We start from the raw sequence: 17,769 nt of genomic DNA, 5'->3' as shown, positions 1-17,769 counted from the left end.
GGAGGCAGATAATCGTGAGCTGGTCACATGAACACGGTGACGTAATAACGCGACGTAAATGTAGTCTTCAGTGAAGGTGAAAACGAAGTTAACGCCAACAATAACATTTTACGTTTTTGTCTTGAACGCACCCCGCTTCCCCCACAATTAAAAACAAAAAGAAAAACCTCTTGTTTTTCCGTCTTTTCTGTCCAGAATCAGAGCGTAAAACTTACAAACAGAAAAGCAAGGAGTCATTAATGGGACATTTATTAAAAAAAAAAAGAAGGGAGAAACAAAAAGGCATGAGAGGAAGATTCAGATGTCATTTACATTTAAACTCAAAGAAACTGTTAAACAGCAACAGTTATACACAACCATTTACACAACCTGTACAAATATCCCCTCCCCCCTTTGTAATTTGCAACTTTAATTCAAAATAACTTAAATAGATTTCTAGGTAAAAGTGCAAATCCTTTTGCATGAATGTCTGAGTAAGACCATGGTGACAGAGGGTGCCTTGATGAGCTCACTAGCTGCAAGGTGTTTCACTTGTAAGGCATCACAAGCACATTACAACATCTACAACTCTAAAGTATGGAGCACAGAAACGCAAAATGTTTTTTAAATGTACAACAGTTTCACCATGCTTGATTATGATGACTTTCTTTGCACGGCTGAGCACAAGCATCCTCTCTCATACACATCCGTATTGAACTGGCAATATAATAGTCTCAAATCCTGTGATTTGACTGAGCCCTTTCCCTGTTAAGAGTGTGCTGCCCTGAATAAAACCTCAAAAAAAAAAAGCTAGTTTACGTTTTAGGGTTCTTGGAAATAAGTAAGTAATGTTGTATTGATATCTCTTCAGTAGTGTTATTGTTTAGCGTTCAAAAACAGTCACCTAAAGAGAATAAACCCCCTGTTCGGTGGTGAAGTAGTCCCGCTGTTTCTGGTTGGCGTGGCGAGGAGGTGTGGGTTTCACAGTCACAATGCGACGGTGACAAAATGTTTACACTTCAAAGTCTTAACAAGCATCCTCCTGTCAAGAGTGAAGAGGATGGAGGGGAGTGATACTGAAACTACTAACCCAGGCACGCTACTCGGCCCTACATGCTTCTGTAATAAACATGCAGTTGATGCAAAAACATAACGTCATCACCAAGAATAGTAAAGTATTATACAGCATATCCTTATGAAGCACTGTTCACCATGGTTTCTACTGGGCAGGAGGCTGGAAAGGAAATGTTTGGTGGTGAGAAAGGTCTTCATATAATTCCAATACAAAGGAGAAAGTATCAAGAATCGAGTCCTCATGTCCGGCCGAGCAGTAGTTCTGTAACTAGGACTTCTGCTCTGCTGCCGCTGCAGACTGGGCCGCGCTCTCTGGTTTGAGGATCTGATAGGTGATGAGGTACTCCGGGTAGGCCTGAGTGAAAACATGGTAACATGTTAGTAGTGACACAGAAGAGATCCAAAACTATTAGAGAATTTGCCCTGATTTCTCTGTTACCTGCTCTCCTCTGTAGATGACGTACTCGGCGTACGCTAAACCGTTAACGCTAGGTCGTCCGATTACCGAGTGATGACCTGGAGGGGCGTGAGCCATCTTCATGGCACTGAACTGCAGGAAGGACTTCCCCAAAGTTACCCGACAGAACAGCATTTGTCTAAAAACACGGATGAGAGAAGGTCAGGCTCACTGGTCAAAGAAAAGCAGCAAGAGAACCAAACGTGAGGAAAACAACCTGTGGCACAAGTAGCAGGATCGGTCTTTGTGCGTCGGGCATCCCGTGCCGCCGCCGATGCCATAGACATACTGATTGCTCTTGGAGGAGTTTTCTGCAAAGTAGATTCCTGCTCCAAACATCCCTCCGATGTAGGCATGGCGCTCATCGAAGCCTTTGTGGATGATGGCGTTGATGAATGGAGAACCTGAAGGAAATGGGACACAGTTTGTACAGTGCCTTGCAACATTTATTCTCGTTATTTGAACATTTCACATTTGGTCAAGGGGAGCAAAAGACCTTTGCGGAGGTAAATAATACTGGCAAATGAGATCGATTTCTCATTTAAGCGTCGACCAATTGTCAGTTTCCCAAAATTAAGAAAATTTTAAAAAAGGAAAAAAAAAAAAAAAAAAAGAATCAGGGCCGATTTATCAGTGCATCCCTAATTTAGTCCCGTTACAATTAAAAAGTTCAGTATATCTTATTACCATTTTATGTGACAAACCGTAAGCAGTGCGTAGTTATGAAGTAGATCATGATCATAATGCAAGTTACCGTGAAACAACATGCGCTCGTTGTGATGGTTGTGGTTCTCGTCTGCAATCTCCTTCTGCCGGTGGGTGTAACGTTCCCTCAGCTTCTTATTTACCACCTTCTGAATCTGTGCAGCACAAAAATCACAAGTTAGTCAGAATGCTGTCTCAACTAGCTAAACACTTTGTTTTCCTTTGGTTCATCTGCAGAATTAAAAACAAAAAAATACCTTGATTATGTTGTATCTGCTGAAGACGCCACCAGCATTGCCTCCGTCCCTGTGCTCCCTGATTGTGCTTTGCATCTGAGACACAAACAGAATTTTAAATTCAGGACAATCAGCTCACAAACAAAATAACATCATTATTATTATGATGGTAAGCAAACTCCTGGTCAATACCTCTTCTTCTACAGACTGGTACTCTTTGTCGTCAGGAGACAGGTCGATCAGGATGGTGCCCTGGTTGGCACAGTGGAATGTCAGGTACGGGTTGCCACCTGTAAAGTGAAAACCAGTAAGGTTTTTATTTTTGTTTTCTAAAACATCTGCTGCAGGCAGTTCAATCTCCCAGGATGCTCCACCTTGTTGCCCCCCCAGCAGCCTCTCAACACCCTTGATAAGCTTGTGTCGATGGCCGTAAGCATTGATGCCGATCTCCTTCAGCTCCTCGTGGCCCATGTCGGCCAACACATCCAGCGTGATCTGGAGGCGATGAACATCACAAAAAAGATGGGTGAGTAACCAGAGTTATACCTATGAGTTACACAGACTGTTTCTGTTTATAAAGAAGCTTTTACTGACCTGCTCCCTCTCGAAGATGTCCCTCAGGTGCTCCAAGCCAAGGCTCTTCAGGAACTGACTTATGTTCATGTCCAACATTGTCACTATGTTGCAAAGAAACAAACAAAGGCCTTAGACAGGACATTAAAAACTATTTGATTCTTTGATTTTTTTTTTCCATGGTTTTCTACTGTGAAAGATATGTACTCCCTTAAAGATTGTTTTTCTGTTTTTATTAGTCAAACTTAAATGTTTCACACTATTTTAAATGTCAGACAAATGTAACCTAAGAATATACAGAAAGCACACTTCAAATTAATTCATTTATCGAGGGGAAAAGAACTAACCACACAGACTTGGCTGCATGTGAAAATATTCGTTTGGAGTTGAGAGTTAGCACAGCTTTATGGGAGCCTTGGAGTTTACTAGAAATGGGCTCCACCCATTTTAACCATCTTCAGCATTTTTTTCCTGACAGACCTGTAGTATCAAAAACCTGTGTGACAATCTAAAGCATCCTGAAAGATCTAGAAAGGAAATGAATCACCCTGGAATCTAAAGCAAAATCAAGAACAGATGAGAAAAACTCATCAACATTAATTAGAGCTGAATCCAATGCAGATGCTGCGGTATTACTCTAAAGTAAATCATTTAGAAAAAGGCCAAGAGTTATTCCAAATATTTGATTGCGATTTTTGTCGCAAAAGTTGGCAGAACCAGTTATTAGGATTAGAAGATGACAGAAGAAATTGTAAAATGATTGGAAGTGTAACAAAAAATAAAAATAAAAAAGAAATCTGTAAGGGTTTGCATATATTTTTTGTGAAAGCACTGTACATTTATGAAACTGCCTGGTGTTTCCTGTGACTGTCACAGTAATCCTACTTTCTCCTTCCTTGCGGTCAGTTCCTGAGGCTCCGTCTGCCACCCCAGAAGCCCCGGCAGCGGCGGAGGCGGCCAGCTCGGTCAGCGGCCCAGCGAGGTTGTCTATGCTGCTGGCTGCTGACAGACAGGACGGCGTGGAAGCCGGCGAGATGACCGAAGCGCTGACCACTGTGGCCTGAGGCTTGAAGCAGCTGGGCAACGCGTCTGGAGGCATGGCGTCCATCAGGAGCGCTCTGATGTCGTCAGCCTGGAGAAACGCAGACACAACCCAGAAAACATTTCCGTCATTTCAACAAAGTAATGAGCTGCACTCACACATGACCTCTGTTTGTCCTACAGAGAGCCGTACCGTGGCCAGGTCCAGAGCCGTCTGGCCCTCTTGGTTCTTCATGGTGGGGTCAGCTCCGTGGGCCAGCAGCAGAGCGCAGAGCTGTGTGCGGCCTTTCTGGGCCGCCTCGTGGAGCGGTGTGAAGGCCCATTTGTCTGTGGCGTTTACACATGTGTTGTATTTGATCAGCAGGGCTGCAATGTCCACGTGCTGTTAAGAAGGAAAAGAAGAGGAAAATGATGAAGAAGTTGCTCGAGTTCATTAACTCCTAAAGCAAAATCTACATCACAACAGCAGTGGAACGGTTTTAGTAAAACAAACTGGTATTCTGCACATCAGGAACATGGCAACAGATTGATTTCAGCTGTTAACAGTGGGACAGGCATCAATTTTCAAATTATAGTTTTGTTTGTTTGTTTGCAGAAACCCCAGATATAATTTAACAGAAAAACTTGAAGTAAATATGGACCCAGAACCAAAAAATAATAATATACACAGCCGTGGCTGGAAACCCCCCCACGATAGATCAGTCCTTCCAGGAAGTTTACTCATCTGTAGTAAATTTTGCGAGTACGTTTACTTTTCACTCTGTTTGACCAATCACCTGAATGTTGTCTCCATTTCCTTCTTTTCTGACCAATCACTGCAACTCAGCTGAATTTTGACCAATGCCCTCAACCTCCATCTAATTTAACTTCCTGTTCCACGGCGTCTCGTGAAAGCTGAACTGATGAAAACGTGGCGCTAAACGATCACATTTGCCTTTTTTATTTAAATTCCAAAAACAACTGAGATGTTCTGCAGGATTTGCTTGTACTGCGTAAATAGTTCAACATGTTATTTGCACTTTAGACATTAACGCCATTAAAATCATGTTTTTAAAAGCTTAAAAAATGTGCAACTTTGCAATGTTTTGAAAAAGGTGCTGCAGAAATCAGTTATTTTAGGATGCAACAATTAAAAAACAACAAAAAAAAAAAACATGGCAACATCCTGGAGGGACAGATTGATTCATGATCATTATTAATCAGAAAATGCAAGTTACGTAATGATGGAAAAAAAAAAAAAAGGCAAAATCGAACCTCAGGATTGGAACAAAAGTCATGTTTATAAATCAACGCCCCCATGAGACTGACCCCATATGAAGCAGCATTATGAAGAGGGATCAATCCTCCTTTGTCCTGGGCGTTGACGTCGGCCCCGTGCTCCAGGAGATACTCTGCCACCTCGAGGTTGTTGTAACCGGCTGAGGAGGGGAAAAAAAAGAAATATAAAACTCTGGGAAAAAAAGAAAAATACTAGTCTAGGAATAGTTTTAGCAGTAGCACTAGGAAAAGCTTAACATTAACCTAAATCAGCTTCGTGGCGTCTGTACCTGCTAGATGGAGAGGCGTGGAGTTGCGCCCCTGGGCGTCTCTACAGTTGATATTCTCAGGAGAGCAAAGTTTCTGCACCCTGGCGAGGCAGCCCTTCTTAGCAGCGTCCAGCAGGGCAGCATCCCCACGCAGCAGGTCCTGGATGTCCGTGTCCCCGTCCTTCACCATGTCCAGAGGGATGTTGCCATCGCGGTTCTTCTTGGTGGGGTCGGCGCCGTGCTGAAAAACACGTCACAGAATATTTAGTTTGCAGAAGGCTTCATTCCCACCACCACCCCCCAGATTCATCATTTGAAAATTGTACAGGAAACATAATGGACCCTCACTTTGAGAAGCAGCTTGCAGATCTCATATTTTCCTTTGGCTGCAGCTTCATGAAGCGGAGTGAACTTCCAAAGGTCGGCCACGTTGACGGAGGCTCCGTGTCTGACCAGCAGCTCGGCCACTTCATAGTGACCGTAGGAGCAGGCGTTGTGGAGGGGAACCAGGCCGCTAAAAAAATTAAAAAGATTAAAAAAACATTTACGGCTAGAATCAAGCTAATAAAACCGATGTGTTGCTAGCAAAAGATGGAAGTTTAAAAACACTAACCCTTTGTCTTTGGCATGGACATCAGCGCCGTGGTGAAGCAGGTACTCCACGACGGCCACTCGATTGTAACCGGCTGCAAAGTGAAGGGGGGTGGAGTGGCGACCCTCCAGGTCCCGGCAGTTTACGTTCTGAGGGGAGCAAAGTTGCTGCCAAACAGCAAAGACGCATTAGGAACGTAAGCAACATGTCGGAGTGTGAAAATATGATAACAAAAAGGTACTGGGGTGATTTTTTTGTGGAAAAACAAAGTTAGTAGTATAAATAACTCCATCTTACAGAATTCTGATGCATTTTTGGATTTGTAGACATTGGATTTGTGGATATTTTTCAAATTCAAATTTAAAAATACTTTATTGATCCCAAGGGGAAATTAAATGTTGTAATTGATATTAATTCAACATTTTCAGGTTACAACATTAAAAAAATAAATAAAACCTATAATCAGCTCCAAAATTCTACAATCTAGTGAAAATAACTAATTGATAGCATGTTCTTGTTGAGTCAGGGAACATACCTGCACTGTGTCCAGGTCTCCTGCTTTGGCAGCTTCCAGGAACCTGTAGTCCACATCAGAATTCCTGGTGGGAACATTTTCTGGGAAAAACAATTAAAGAATGATCAATAAATAAGACAGCTAGCCAAAGTCAAGCAATAAAATCCAGATCTGGAGACCACGAAATCTGCCCAACACTGCCATAAACGTCTAAACACCTGAAAAATCCCCTGAAATAACTGGAACACTGATTACCGTTCAGAATCTGCTGCACAGCCTCGTTTCCCATCTGGGCTGCGGTGAAGCCCTGTAGAGACACGATGGACGGGTCGGCTCCGTAGCTGAGCAGCAGCTTGCAGGTCTGGATGTGGCCGGCCAGCGCCGCCCTGTGAAGAGCCGTCTGCCCCAGAGTGTCCGCTGCATTCACCTGAAGTTACAGGAGCAGCAGCACAAACTAGTTACTCGTCAAATTCCGACTTTTCTACCAGAGCTGGATAGAAACGTGACGAACCTTCGCTCCGTGTTTCTGCAGAACCTCCAGGATGTCGTTGTGAGCTCTCTCAGCAGCAACATGCAGGGGAGTCATGAAGCTGGAGAACATCAAAGAGAGGAGCTTCAGTGTTTTGTTTGGTGACGTTTTCATTACGTCTTCATTTTATTATTTATTCCACACATATAGGGTCAGATTGCCGTCTTACTCTTTGTTCTTCTCGTTGATGTTGGCGCCTTTACGAAGCAACAGCTCCGTCACCTGTTTTCTCTTCGGATGAGGAGACGCCACCGCACAGTGCTGGAATACACACCTTTAACATCAGTCCACTAAAACCTCACAGTGTAACTAAAAACTGTTGATAAAAACTGTATTTCATCATATCCAACAGAACAATGCTGGTGAAAAAAAACAAACAAAAACAAACAAAACAAAACAAAAATCCCCCAGGATTCTTGGGCATATGTTGAACTCTGTGAAAAGATGCTGAAAATGCAGTGGAAAGCTCTTCTGTTTCTCACCAGAGCTGTCTCGTTGCTTTGAGGATGCTTGAAGCCGATGATCTCCAAAGCCAGAGTCTTCTTCACTTTGGCCATGTCGGCTTCACGGGCCGCCTGCAGTAGCGAGTGACCTTTGAACTCGTCTACGTTGAAAAAGAGAGGCAAATGGGAAAATGATGCTGGCTTGAAAACTTGCAGCCTTTAAGGACCCGACACATAACAATGATGGATGTTTTCCTGGCTTACATTTCTAGTGTTCCCAGTACTTTTACTCAAGTTTTAAACACAAAAGGTGACCTTTTCTACAGCAGTCAGGATTAAAATATGGAAACTAATAAAGCATCAAAATAAAAATTTGGACTCATATCAGTATTACTTAAATTTGAGATTCATTCTACTCCACCCTAAATCTAAAGGTCGACTCCAACTGAGAAGAAACTCACAGGTCAGCCTCTCCTTGAGCTCTGGGGTCGGGGCCATGTCCACGGCGCTCTTGCTGTGACAGTTTAGCAGCGTGGGATCGGCGCCGTGGCTCAGCAGCAGAGAACACACCTCCACTCTGTTTTTAGACGCAGCCTCGTGCAGAGGGGTGAACTGCCACAGGTCCATGGCGTTCACACAGGCTCCATGCTGCGGGAGGAAAAGCCCGTCAGAGCATTTCACAAATCAGGAGAGTCCTGATGTTTAAAAACCTGCTTAAGGCAGGGCTGTAACGATTAATCAGATGAATTGATTACTGACACGATCGTCAACTGATTCAGTAATCAATCAATTAATTAACCGAGACTCAAACGAAGGCCATTTTGCTGAAAGAACAATACATCAGATCAGTAATTAAGCCAAAACTGTACAAAAAATATACACATTCTGGATTTAAGATAGAAAAAAAAACATCTTTGTCTGTAAATATGTTCTACCAAAAGCTTCTCAAGTGGCATAGTTTGAGCTTCACAAGTTTCAAATTTTGTAAAAAAAAAAAAAAAAACAATTCTAGGAAACACATTTTTCTATCCAATTATTAATCAGTTAATCCAATAAATAAGTAGATCATCCCCAGACTATGGATGCAAAGTGAAGCAGAAAAGGTTTCAGTTTTTCCCCATGGTGATGTTAGAAGTTTCTATATACCGTTATTGTAATTTTCTTTTTTGAGAAGGAAATAATTTGTGTGTTTTTTCTTTCCAATACTGTATAAAATAAGGTTGAGTGGCTCACTGAAAAATCTGCAGCGTGTGCCAACGTTTTTTTTATCTGATTAATTGTCAGAATAAAAATCCATCAAATAATTTACTACTAAAATTAGTAGCCTTTTTGAGGCCGGAGTTTCAAACAATTATTTCCAAATAAAACGTGTCTTGGCTAATCTCATCGTTCCTCGACGCTGCCTCTCAATCCTGTTTTTATGCAACAAAGTTCGACTTACTTTAAGCAGAAGCTCAGTGACCTCGTAGTGACCGTACGAGCAGGCGTTGTGAAGAGGCACCAGGCCGCTGCAGGACAAGACACACATGACAACAGGAAACGGCACTCTGGTTTTGTCCACTTCCTTTGAGAGCCACTCACCCTTTGTCCTTGGCGTGAACGTCGGCGCCGTGCTGAAGGAGGAGCTGAACGATGCGGACCCGGTTGTAGCCTGCAGCCAGGTGGAGGGGCGTGGACTGCAAGAGAGGACTGCCTGTTAGCCCATACACACGCAGACACACTCTCTCACACACTCGCAGATCAGGCAGGCTTAGTGTCTGCCGTCTCCAATGGCAACAAGTGGCTGATTAGAGCCAGAAGCAAAATTGCTACTGCAGGCTGTGCTGGGTGAGTTGCAGATGAATGGCAGATTTGATGATGCAAGTTCAGTAGAGTTTGAGGGCAAGCCCAGCACAAATAAATAAGGATTATTTTGTTGCTCAGGACATGATCTCATCCAAGTCGGTAATAAAAAAGCGCCATCCTGACTGCTCACCTTCAATATCTCTCAATAAAATAAATAAATAAATAATAATAAAAAACAACTTTGGGTCTGAGAGATTAACAGGTTTGTTTTATGCAGTGAGTAGGGCAAAAAGAGTAGTTACTTACTATGAAAATATGCCTGGGATGCATTACAGTTGGGATGCAACAGTGGCCTAATTTGTATTCATTCAGCCCCATTTACTTCAAATGTTAAAATGAGACATATATATATGTATACATACATACATAAAGTATTTTCAAAGTATTTCTAAAGTATTTCCCATGTTGTCACATTGCAACTCCAATTTTCAATAAAACTTTATGGAATTTTATGTAATAAAAATATCAGCAGCGTAAGCCTAAACAAAAATTCTGCATGTTTTCTTTGCAGAAAAATATTTTTTTAATTCTTAACATTTTTCCATGAATTCTCAGCTGATTTTAGGTTTGCTCATTTTAACTTATGAATGTGATTTGACATGTTCAGCTGAAGCTACCTGAATGTTTAGGGTCATCCTTGTCTGGAAGGTAAAAATCCACCTAAATGTAACATTTTTGCAGCCAATAGCAGGAATATGACCCAGAATTACCCTGAGTTTAGACTCCATCCCTCTTACATCAACACCGCCTCTGCAGTAGAAACACACCGCTCAGTGCATGATGCTGCTTCCACCATTTATTATTTTTTGATTACGCACCAGTTGACCGTTTGCTAACTAGACGATTTCTGAAGCCAACAGTGTACATTTAATTCTATACAGAGGTACCAGGACACTGGTATACTACTGCATACTGTTTTGTCTTGGTCTATTACACCACGCAAAGACAAAATACAATGAGTTATAAGGTGACAAAATGCGACAACGGTCAAAGGGAATGAATTCTGTAATTACATTATTAGCAGTGGGACAGAGAGGGTGGGAATGAGCTGAATTTGGTTATTTTTGTGAACTGAAGGACTTTTAATGCTAAACGTCACGTTCAAGTTCTCTAATCCCATCAAATCCCAACTGTAACAGGATGCGGAAAAGCTGGAGTAAAAGCAAGCTGAGATTGAAAAAAGAAAGCCTGCTGCAAGGGAAGAGGAAAACGAAATCATATGGATTCATTTAGGTCAAGAAATATCAACATTAGTAAATGCAAAGCTGTGGTTCCAATTTGTCCAAAATCAAGCTCTTACACTTAAGAAAACAAAAAGGGACATAATTTCAAGTTTCATGCAGTGATGTTAATGTCAAACCCAAACGAGGCCAAAGTGCAACATCTCAAGCCAGAGTGGTGGAGTCAAACTGATGAGGCGTTTTGCATTGTGGATCATTCAGCGTGGCGCGGAACAAGCAATTAAAAGCTTTTACAATAAAAGGGCAGCACAGCTCCTGAATGATGACGAGTGAAATGAAGTCCATTTACTGCATAACAAACTGATTGGACAGGGGATGTGAGGAAGGAGGCACGAATTTCACAATGACAAATCCATGATTCGCTCGACAAGATGCAGAGAGGCGGGCCCTGAGGCATGCATGAGAAGTTGTCAAAAAAATAAATAAATAAATAAATAAATAAAAATTAAATAAATTAGAAACCCAACCAGATACAGGCTGACCGAGTGATTCACAGAAGTGTGGGTGAGTGTGCAGAGGACAGAGGACAGATGCCAAAAGACAAGCAGGCAGTGGACATTTTGAGCTCCTCTCCAGCTTGGAAGAGACGCAGCGTCGTCACCATGACAACATCCCAGCTCATTCAAACAGTACGTTGCTCTCGCTCACACAGCCACTTCCGCGCGCACACGCACACCAGAGGAGCGTCAGGGTAGGATACATGAGTGACCCGCGAACCCAGGGCCATGATGTGCAATTAACAAGTGACAGGCAGCTTATTGGTCAAATTAAAACAAAAATAAAAAAAATGATGGATTAAAAAGAAACAAAAACAAAAATAAAGATCACAACAGTGCATCAATCAAGTGGCCATTATCAAGGTCAACTTACCAGCATTTTTTGTGAGGTTGACTGATCGACAAATGTTGCCAGAGTCACACGGAAAACAAAACGAAACACAAATTACAAAATGACAGCATCTCGTCACAGAAATTTCCCTCTCTCAATCTAAGTCAATGAAAAACAAATATTTATTTTTACTAAAAGGAAAAAATAACAACACTCATCTGTAAAATGTGACAGAATAAATGCAGGACATCGCCAGAAAGAGCTGGGAGATGACGCTAATCTGAAATGTGCCCGAAGACCCGAAAACAAACCAGACAGCATAGAGAAGAAAAAATAAAAATAAAAAATATAGATATAACTGAAGATCGTGACCCTACTGGGTCGACCACATTTACTGGTTCTACAGTAAAGATGTCTAAAAAAAATTAAAATAACAAATCCATCTTTTATTCGAGAAGTGTCAGCCCACAATCAAAGTTTGAATAATCCAACTTCTAATTTGAGCACATGTATTAGGGACGGGAAGAAAATCCAATGGTAAGTAATAATATAAATAATAATTGGTACATAAAAATGATAAAGATCTCATTGAGAGCTCCCATCTTATAACTTTTTGAATTCACCTCTGTTCCAGGAAACCTCAATCAAATGTCTGATACGTTCCAAAATAAGAGATGAGTGGATTTAGTGTGTCAACTAGAGACGCTTTGCCCAAATTTAGTTAAAAATCCCTATTTCTTAATCCAAACATTTTTCCCCATGACTGAATAAATGTACTCAAATTAAAAGGTATGTTTTTGCCTCCATTTTCTGTGTTGGATTATGCCACTGCAATAAAAGATGAATTTATTTGAAGGCTTTTCGAATCTTTGCCATTCAATAAATGTGTCCGGCGCAGCACGGTGTGATAGAGTTGGGATTTAATCAGAAAGAAGTTGCTGATTGACACTTTGAGTTATTCACAAAAAAAGGCCCGAGCATCTGTAGAGAAATTATATTCACATCTTTAAAAATTAAATTAAAGAAAGATGGCAACAACAACAAAAAAGAAATCCAGACATGTTAAAAAGAAAGTGCACCTTACATGATTTCTAACCACAAGTGTTTCAGCGTTTACATCTTCCACCAGGATTATTAACGGAAAAGAAACGGTATTTTCCCACAACGTGGATAAATTCTGGGATTAAAAACGAACTTTGTGGAATGTAATAGACTAAAACGTTCCTTGTTGCGACCCAATGTTTCTGAATGAACTCAAAGCGACCTCTAGAAAGAGGAGACGACGCTGCCAACAAAACGACACCAGGATCCAAACGTGATGGAAGACAATTCAGCTGAAACTAAAAGGGGAATTTGTGCCAGCGCTATTTTTTTGGTGAACAAACAGAATCATCGTGTAGCTATCGCATCTGGTCTAACGGTTTGGACTTTGACATAAAGAGCAGAAATTAAAATTATGAGCATGTGCACCTTCAAGGAATAAAATCCCAAAATCGAGACGGTTGAAAGGAAGGGCACAGGTGGCCTTCCAGAATATTCTGACGAGCATTCACTATTACAAAGGGCATTTAAATGATATAAAACAGTGGGGTTTTTTTTTTTGTGAGAGTTGATACGCTTACTCTCAAAAATTAATTTCCTTACATCCTCTTTACAAACTGAGACAGCGATTATCAGACTGCAGTAATGAACGGTTCAGCTAGCGCTCCTGCTGCTTCCTCTATTCAGAGACAAAACGTCCATTTGGAAACTCAAAACAGCACTTTGAGCGGACAGGACAGTGTAAATGGAGTCGTTATTAAGGTGCAGCACAGCTGGGTAGTTTACCTTGCGGCCGTCACTGGCATGACAGTTGACATTTAACGGAGTCAGCAGTGCCATCAGCTTTTCTTCATTCCCACTCCTGAAAACACACCAGCCATCAACCCGACAATAGACATCTGACATCATCGTTCTTTTGGGCTTCGGGGAGGGAAAACGTACGATTTCTGTGCAGCTACTTATTTTGCATTTTCAATAGCAACATGCAGCTAGAAAAGCTCTCGCCCAGCAGTTTAATTTCTACCTGAAACCAATTTGTCATTTCACATTTCTGCCTCCAGCTGCGCATGCTGCTGGAAACACACTCACCTCGCTGCTTCCAGGAGTTCATCCTTCTTGTATTCACCTAAAAGAACAAAAAAAAGAAACATTGTTAAAGTGAGGCATTTTAAACACTGTGGATTGACGTTTCTTTACAGTGGAGATAGATTTAGGATAGATTATGGATGCTGCATCCATGTGGGGGTGGGAGGAACCAGTTGGGACTCAGACATGCTGAGTTTTGCTCATACTACACTTTGGTTCAAATGTGCCGACAATTTCCATGCGCTGCCATTAAATAAGTTATAAAAATTGTTTTTGTTTGAATCTTTGCTAAGGAGTTGTAATTCTTTCGCAGAATCAGAACATTTACGGTGCTCCATTACGTTTAATCAAGTATTTTCCAGGCACACATCCTTGACAGTTTATAGTACAATCAAGTGACTGTGTTGTTATGAAAATGCCGAATTTATCAAATATAGTTTACAAGAAATTTGGTCAAGGGGAATGAAGCTACAATGCAGTTTCAGATAAATACATTGTATAATCGGGCATTAAAACATGCCCGAATGGTTGCCATTGGAGATTCAAGGATTTCTCAAACATGCATGAAAGAATCAAGGCAACGCTCCAGGTGTGTGTTTGATGAAGGAACAACATAATATAATATCAAACCTCAAAAAAGCAGAGGAACTTGTTGCATTGCGTCTGCAGACACTAATGACTACATGACTGCCGCTTTGTTCAGCTTTAGCCATTAGACCTCCTTTAATATTTTTTAAAATTCTCACTTTTCTCTAAGTTACCAGAAAATCCTGAGCAATAAATAAATAAATAGAACCTCTTAATGGACTCACAAAACATTTGCTGCATTGAAAACAATTGTTTTCCATTGTCTTCAAGCAGCAATGATGTCAGATCATCCTTCAATCAATGATATATAATGTTGTAAAAAAGACTGATTTGTTTTGCACCAAAAATACTAGTCCTAAGATACAGAAAATATGCAAGATGGACAGTATATAGAAAAAAATAATAAAAAATATAGCAAAAAACATGTCCTAGCTCAAAGAAGATATGAAAAAAGTAGCATTTATGAACGAGTACATAAATAGTAGTGCTTGTAGTCAAATTGCAGCATTTAAAGGAACCCTAAAATAAAAGACGTAGGGATAATCAGGAAGTGTGCTGCTGACGAACTCCAAGGTACTGACCTGTAAGAACAGCCTTAGCTGAAGGGTCAGCAAGATCAAGAGCTGATTTTCCATCGGTGTTGCGGATGTTTGGATCAGCTCCGTGCTGGAGTAATACTGTGTTAAAAGAGGGAGAGATCAATACAACTTCAATAATTTAATTACTGCATATTTCATAGATGAGGCACTCAGCCAAGCAAGTGCTGTATTTAAGGGACACAGAGCAAATTTTATTTAAATTCAGCACCAGCACCTTTCTACTTTAAAACATGAGGGCAAGATTTTATGCTCAGACATTCTCAAAGATGTTCTTCCATATTTCCAAAAATTGCAAATGCTCAAATATAAAGCAGCAGGGCCCCTTACCGATGCACACATCTATCTTGCCCTTGATGGCAGCCTCATGCAGTGGGGTGTAGTTCCAGTTGTCTCTGGCATTGGGATCTGCACCTTGACACAAGAGGAGGCTGACGACCTCTGCGTGCCCGAAGGAGCAGGCATTGTGTAGCGGGATGAGACCACCGTCATCCCTGGCATGAACATTGGCACCTGTCTGTAGAAGATGCTCCACCACATCTTTTCTACCAAAACCTAAAATATATATATATAAAAAAAGTCAGCAGAAATTATGAATGGAAAACAGGAAGGATGACAAAATATCTGGGACGCTGCGACTATATTCAATGACAGTGACTTTAATAATTCTACTTACGATATTTGTACTCTACAAATGAAAAAGAGGATATTTTTGACCTTTTCAGTGACAATATCTAAAGGACTATGTTTGTCCATGAGTAGACAATTGATCGTGTAAATGTCAGTATATAAAGATAAATTTAAACCATACTTGAAAATATGATAGTTAATACAGGACGTTACTTTTCATTATTGCTTTTTAAGTAAAGGGGTTTTGTATAGTCACACTCATGACTGAAATAAGCCAATTTTTTTTAATTTTATCCTCTTTATATTATGCATCTACCCAGATGCATAATATAACATTAAACACCCAGAATATTTAATGTTATACGTGTAAGTAATGAAGACAAATTTACTTTTTAACATGCCGAAGTTGACTATTTGACTGGTTTAATGTGTCTTAAGTATGTAATGAGTGCCACATTCGGCTTTGGAAGAAACAAATTCACAAAACTGTTTTTGATCCTGGGAGAAAATCGGTCATTGAGATTGATCAAAGCAAAAAGTCCAAAAATAAAGATACATGTCAGGCGAAGCTGTAAATTTTCCAACAAGTAAAAATTCAACCAAAAACATTTACGTCACAAAAAACACCCCCTGAAGTCGTTCGGCCACAGGAAACTAATTAAATAAACTTGCGGAAAAACTACTGTAGATGCATAAACAACTTGCTAACACGAGCTAAATATCGGTTACTTTTTGTCCTGTTCTGATGTTTGAGTTTACTTACTACTGAATGTCTGATAAACAAAACGAGGAGAGCGACACAACAAGCTAGTAAACACTAAGACGGGTAAAAAAGAAAAAGAAAAAAAAGGTGGACATAAAGCGTGATAAAAGGTTATATTTGGGACCCGAGGACAAACCGTAATCACATTGCAATAAACATAACGTTGCTAGCTGCCTGCAGTACCCCATCTTAGCGAATAGCCTGTCCCCCCTGTTTGCTTAGCTTAGCTCATCCTTACCCGCAGCGAAATGCAGCGGAGTTGATTTTCGACCAGCCATGTCCTTTGCGTTTACATTCACCGAATCCACAAGTCTCTTAACGCGGGACACATCTCCGTTTCGACAGGCCTCGAACAGCTCCCTGAAGGCCCCGACGACTCCGCTGCTACCGTCGATGGGGCTGGTGGCTCCTGAACCGGGGCTTGATACGCTGCTGCTACCTCCGCCTGATGTAGTCGAGGTAGAGCTTGCACTGCTCGCCAAAACCTGGACTGGTAGGTCCGGGGAGGCCAGAGCCATATCTACCCCTCCGCTACACTCCCTCTCGCTCTCCGAGGAACCGACGGCCGGGGATAGCAAAGCCATGGGCGGCGAGGCCGGGGATGCCCCCGAAAGGGAGCCGTTTCTCGGTGGAGATTGCAACGTAGTCTGTTGTTGTTGCTGCTGCGAAGAGCGACGAGACACCGCCATTACAGCAGCTCGGAGGCGACAATAAAAACTGCTCCTCCTTTCCGGTGAAAGTGCTTCAGTTTCCTGTCAGCTGTTTACTTCCAGCCAGGGCACAGAAGGAAGAAATGCTCAACACAAAACTAATACGTTCAGCCAGAAAATTACTTTAAATAAAAATTTCAATGAGCCACTTACTTTCTCTTCAGTGCAAGCATCGAATGCACCTGGCAGTGTATATTGTAAAAAATAAATATATTTTACATTAAAATATAAAAACGTGATATGTAATATACGCATCAGACTTTAATTTCTAAATGTTAAGCATGTTCTTTCAGAATATGTCAGAAAGATATTTGTAAAATAATTCTAACATATTCTTATAACTATTAGGAAACACAACTGCACAAAATGCAGTTTTCTTTTTTTCCCCCCCTAGCTCCGTCAATTTTTTTTTGTCCTATTTTAGAAAATTAGTTAACATTTTCAAGACAAAGAAACAGGAAATATGTAGGAGCTTACAAACTGAACACTTTCTTAATAATCATGAAAAACAACTTAGTTCTTATATTTTAAAAAAAGTTTTCTTGGCAACGCAACCCAAACACTTGGCAACGCGACCCAAACACTTCCTGCAGTTCTGTTGTTTGGGCGCTAAGAGGCGCTCTACGATCTCAAACCAACACGGACCAACTCATGTTCGACAACTCACCTGCTAATCTTCCATCTGACTAGGTTAGCATGTTTATGGGAAGAGGATGATCTGAAGTAACCCTCCAGAAACCTGCCCCAGCCTCTGAGCAAATCAATAACACCT

The 17,769-nt window shown here is 41.1% G+C and overlaps 1 protein-coding gene and 1 long non-coding RNA gene across 3 annotated transcripts in view; one reads left to right on the top strand and one right to left on the bottom strand.

Annotated features, from left to right (window-relative positions):
• The window catches only part of LOC107836760 (uncharacterized), a 573,704-nt gene that overhangs the window by 553,709 nt on the left and 2,226 nt on the right, over window positions 1–17,769 (top strand). The window lies entirely within an intron of this gene.
• LOC103141352 (tankyrase-1-like) lies at window positions 234–17,026 on the bottom strand. Of its 2 annotated transcripts, XM_007556978.2 has the most exons (28): window positions 16,526–17,026; window positions 15,225–15,449; window positions 14,880–14,975; window positions 13,714–13,750; window positions 13,411–13,486; window positions 11,626–11,646; window positions 9,251–9,345; window positions 9,111–9,177; window positions 8,131–8,317; window positions 7,709–7,830; window positions 7,396–7,487; window positions 7,209–7,287; window positions 6,953–7,124; window positions 6,719–6,798; window positions 6,205–6,350; window positions 5,940–6,105; window positions 5,613–5,832; window positions 5,374–5,483; window positions 4,259–4,447; window positions 3,910–4,156; window positions 3,046–3,128; window positions 2,826–2,946; window positions 2,644–2,741; window positions 2,473–2,547; window positions 2,265–2,370; window positions 1,728–1,914; window positions 1,493–1,649; window positions 234–1,408 (listed from the first exon to the last, which is right to left on the bottom strand). In XM_007556978.2, exons 1-28 carry the CDS (start codon window positions 16,974–16,976, stop codon window positions 1,322–1,324), a joined length of 3,792 nt encoding a protein of 1,263 aa, XP_007557040.1. In that variant the 5' UTR covers window positions 16,977–17,026; the 3' UTR covers window positions 234–1,321. The 2 variants fall into 2 exon arrangements, with proteins under 2 accessions (XP_007557040.1, XP_007557041.1); XM_007556979.2 differs by lacking the exon at window positions 11,626–11,646.

Source organism: Poecilia formosa, unplaced genomic scaffold (assembly GCF_000485575.1).
Source record: "Poecilia formosa unplaced genomic scaffold, Poecilia_formosa-5.1.2 Scaffold82, whole genome shotgun sequence".
Classification (NCBI taxonomy): domain Eukaryota; kingdom Metazoa; phylum Chordata; class Actinopteri; order Cyprinodontiformes; family Poeciliidae; genus Poecilia; species Poecilia formosa.
Note: the sequence above shows the minus strand (reverse complement) of the source record. Positions and strands in the feature narration are given on the sequence as shown.

Bases quoted from the DNA above. Each gene is read 5' to 3' on its own strand.
- LOC103141352 (XM_007556978.2), bottom strand. From the start codon at position 16,976: ATGGCGGTGTCTCGTCGCTCTTCGCAGCAGCAACAACAACAGACTACG. The intron at 5,833-5,939 runs GTGAGGGTCCAT...CGTGTTTTTCAG, and splicing joins TCTGCAAGCTGCTTCTCAAA to CACGGCGCCGACCCCACCAA. The intron at 4,157-4,258 runs GTACGGCTCTCT...GCGTTTCTCCAG, and splicing joins CGGCTCTGGACCTGGCCACG to GCTGACGACATCAGAGCGCT.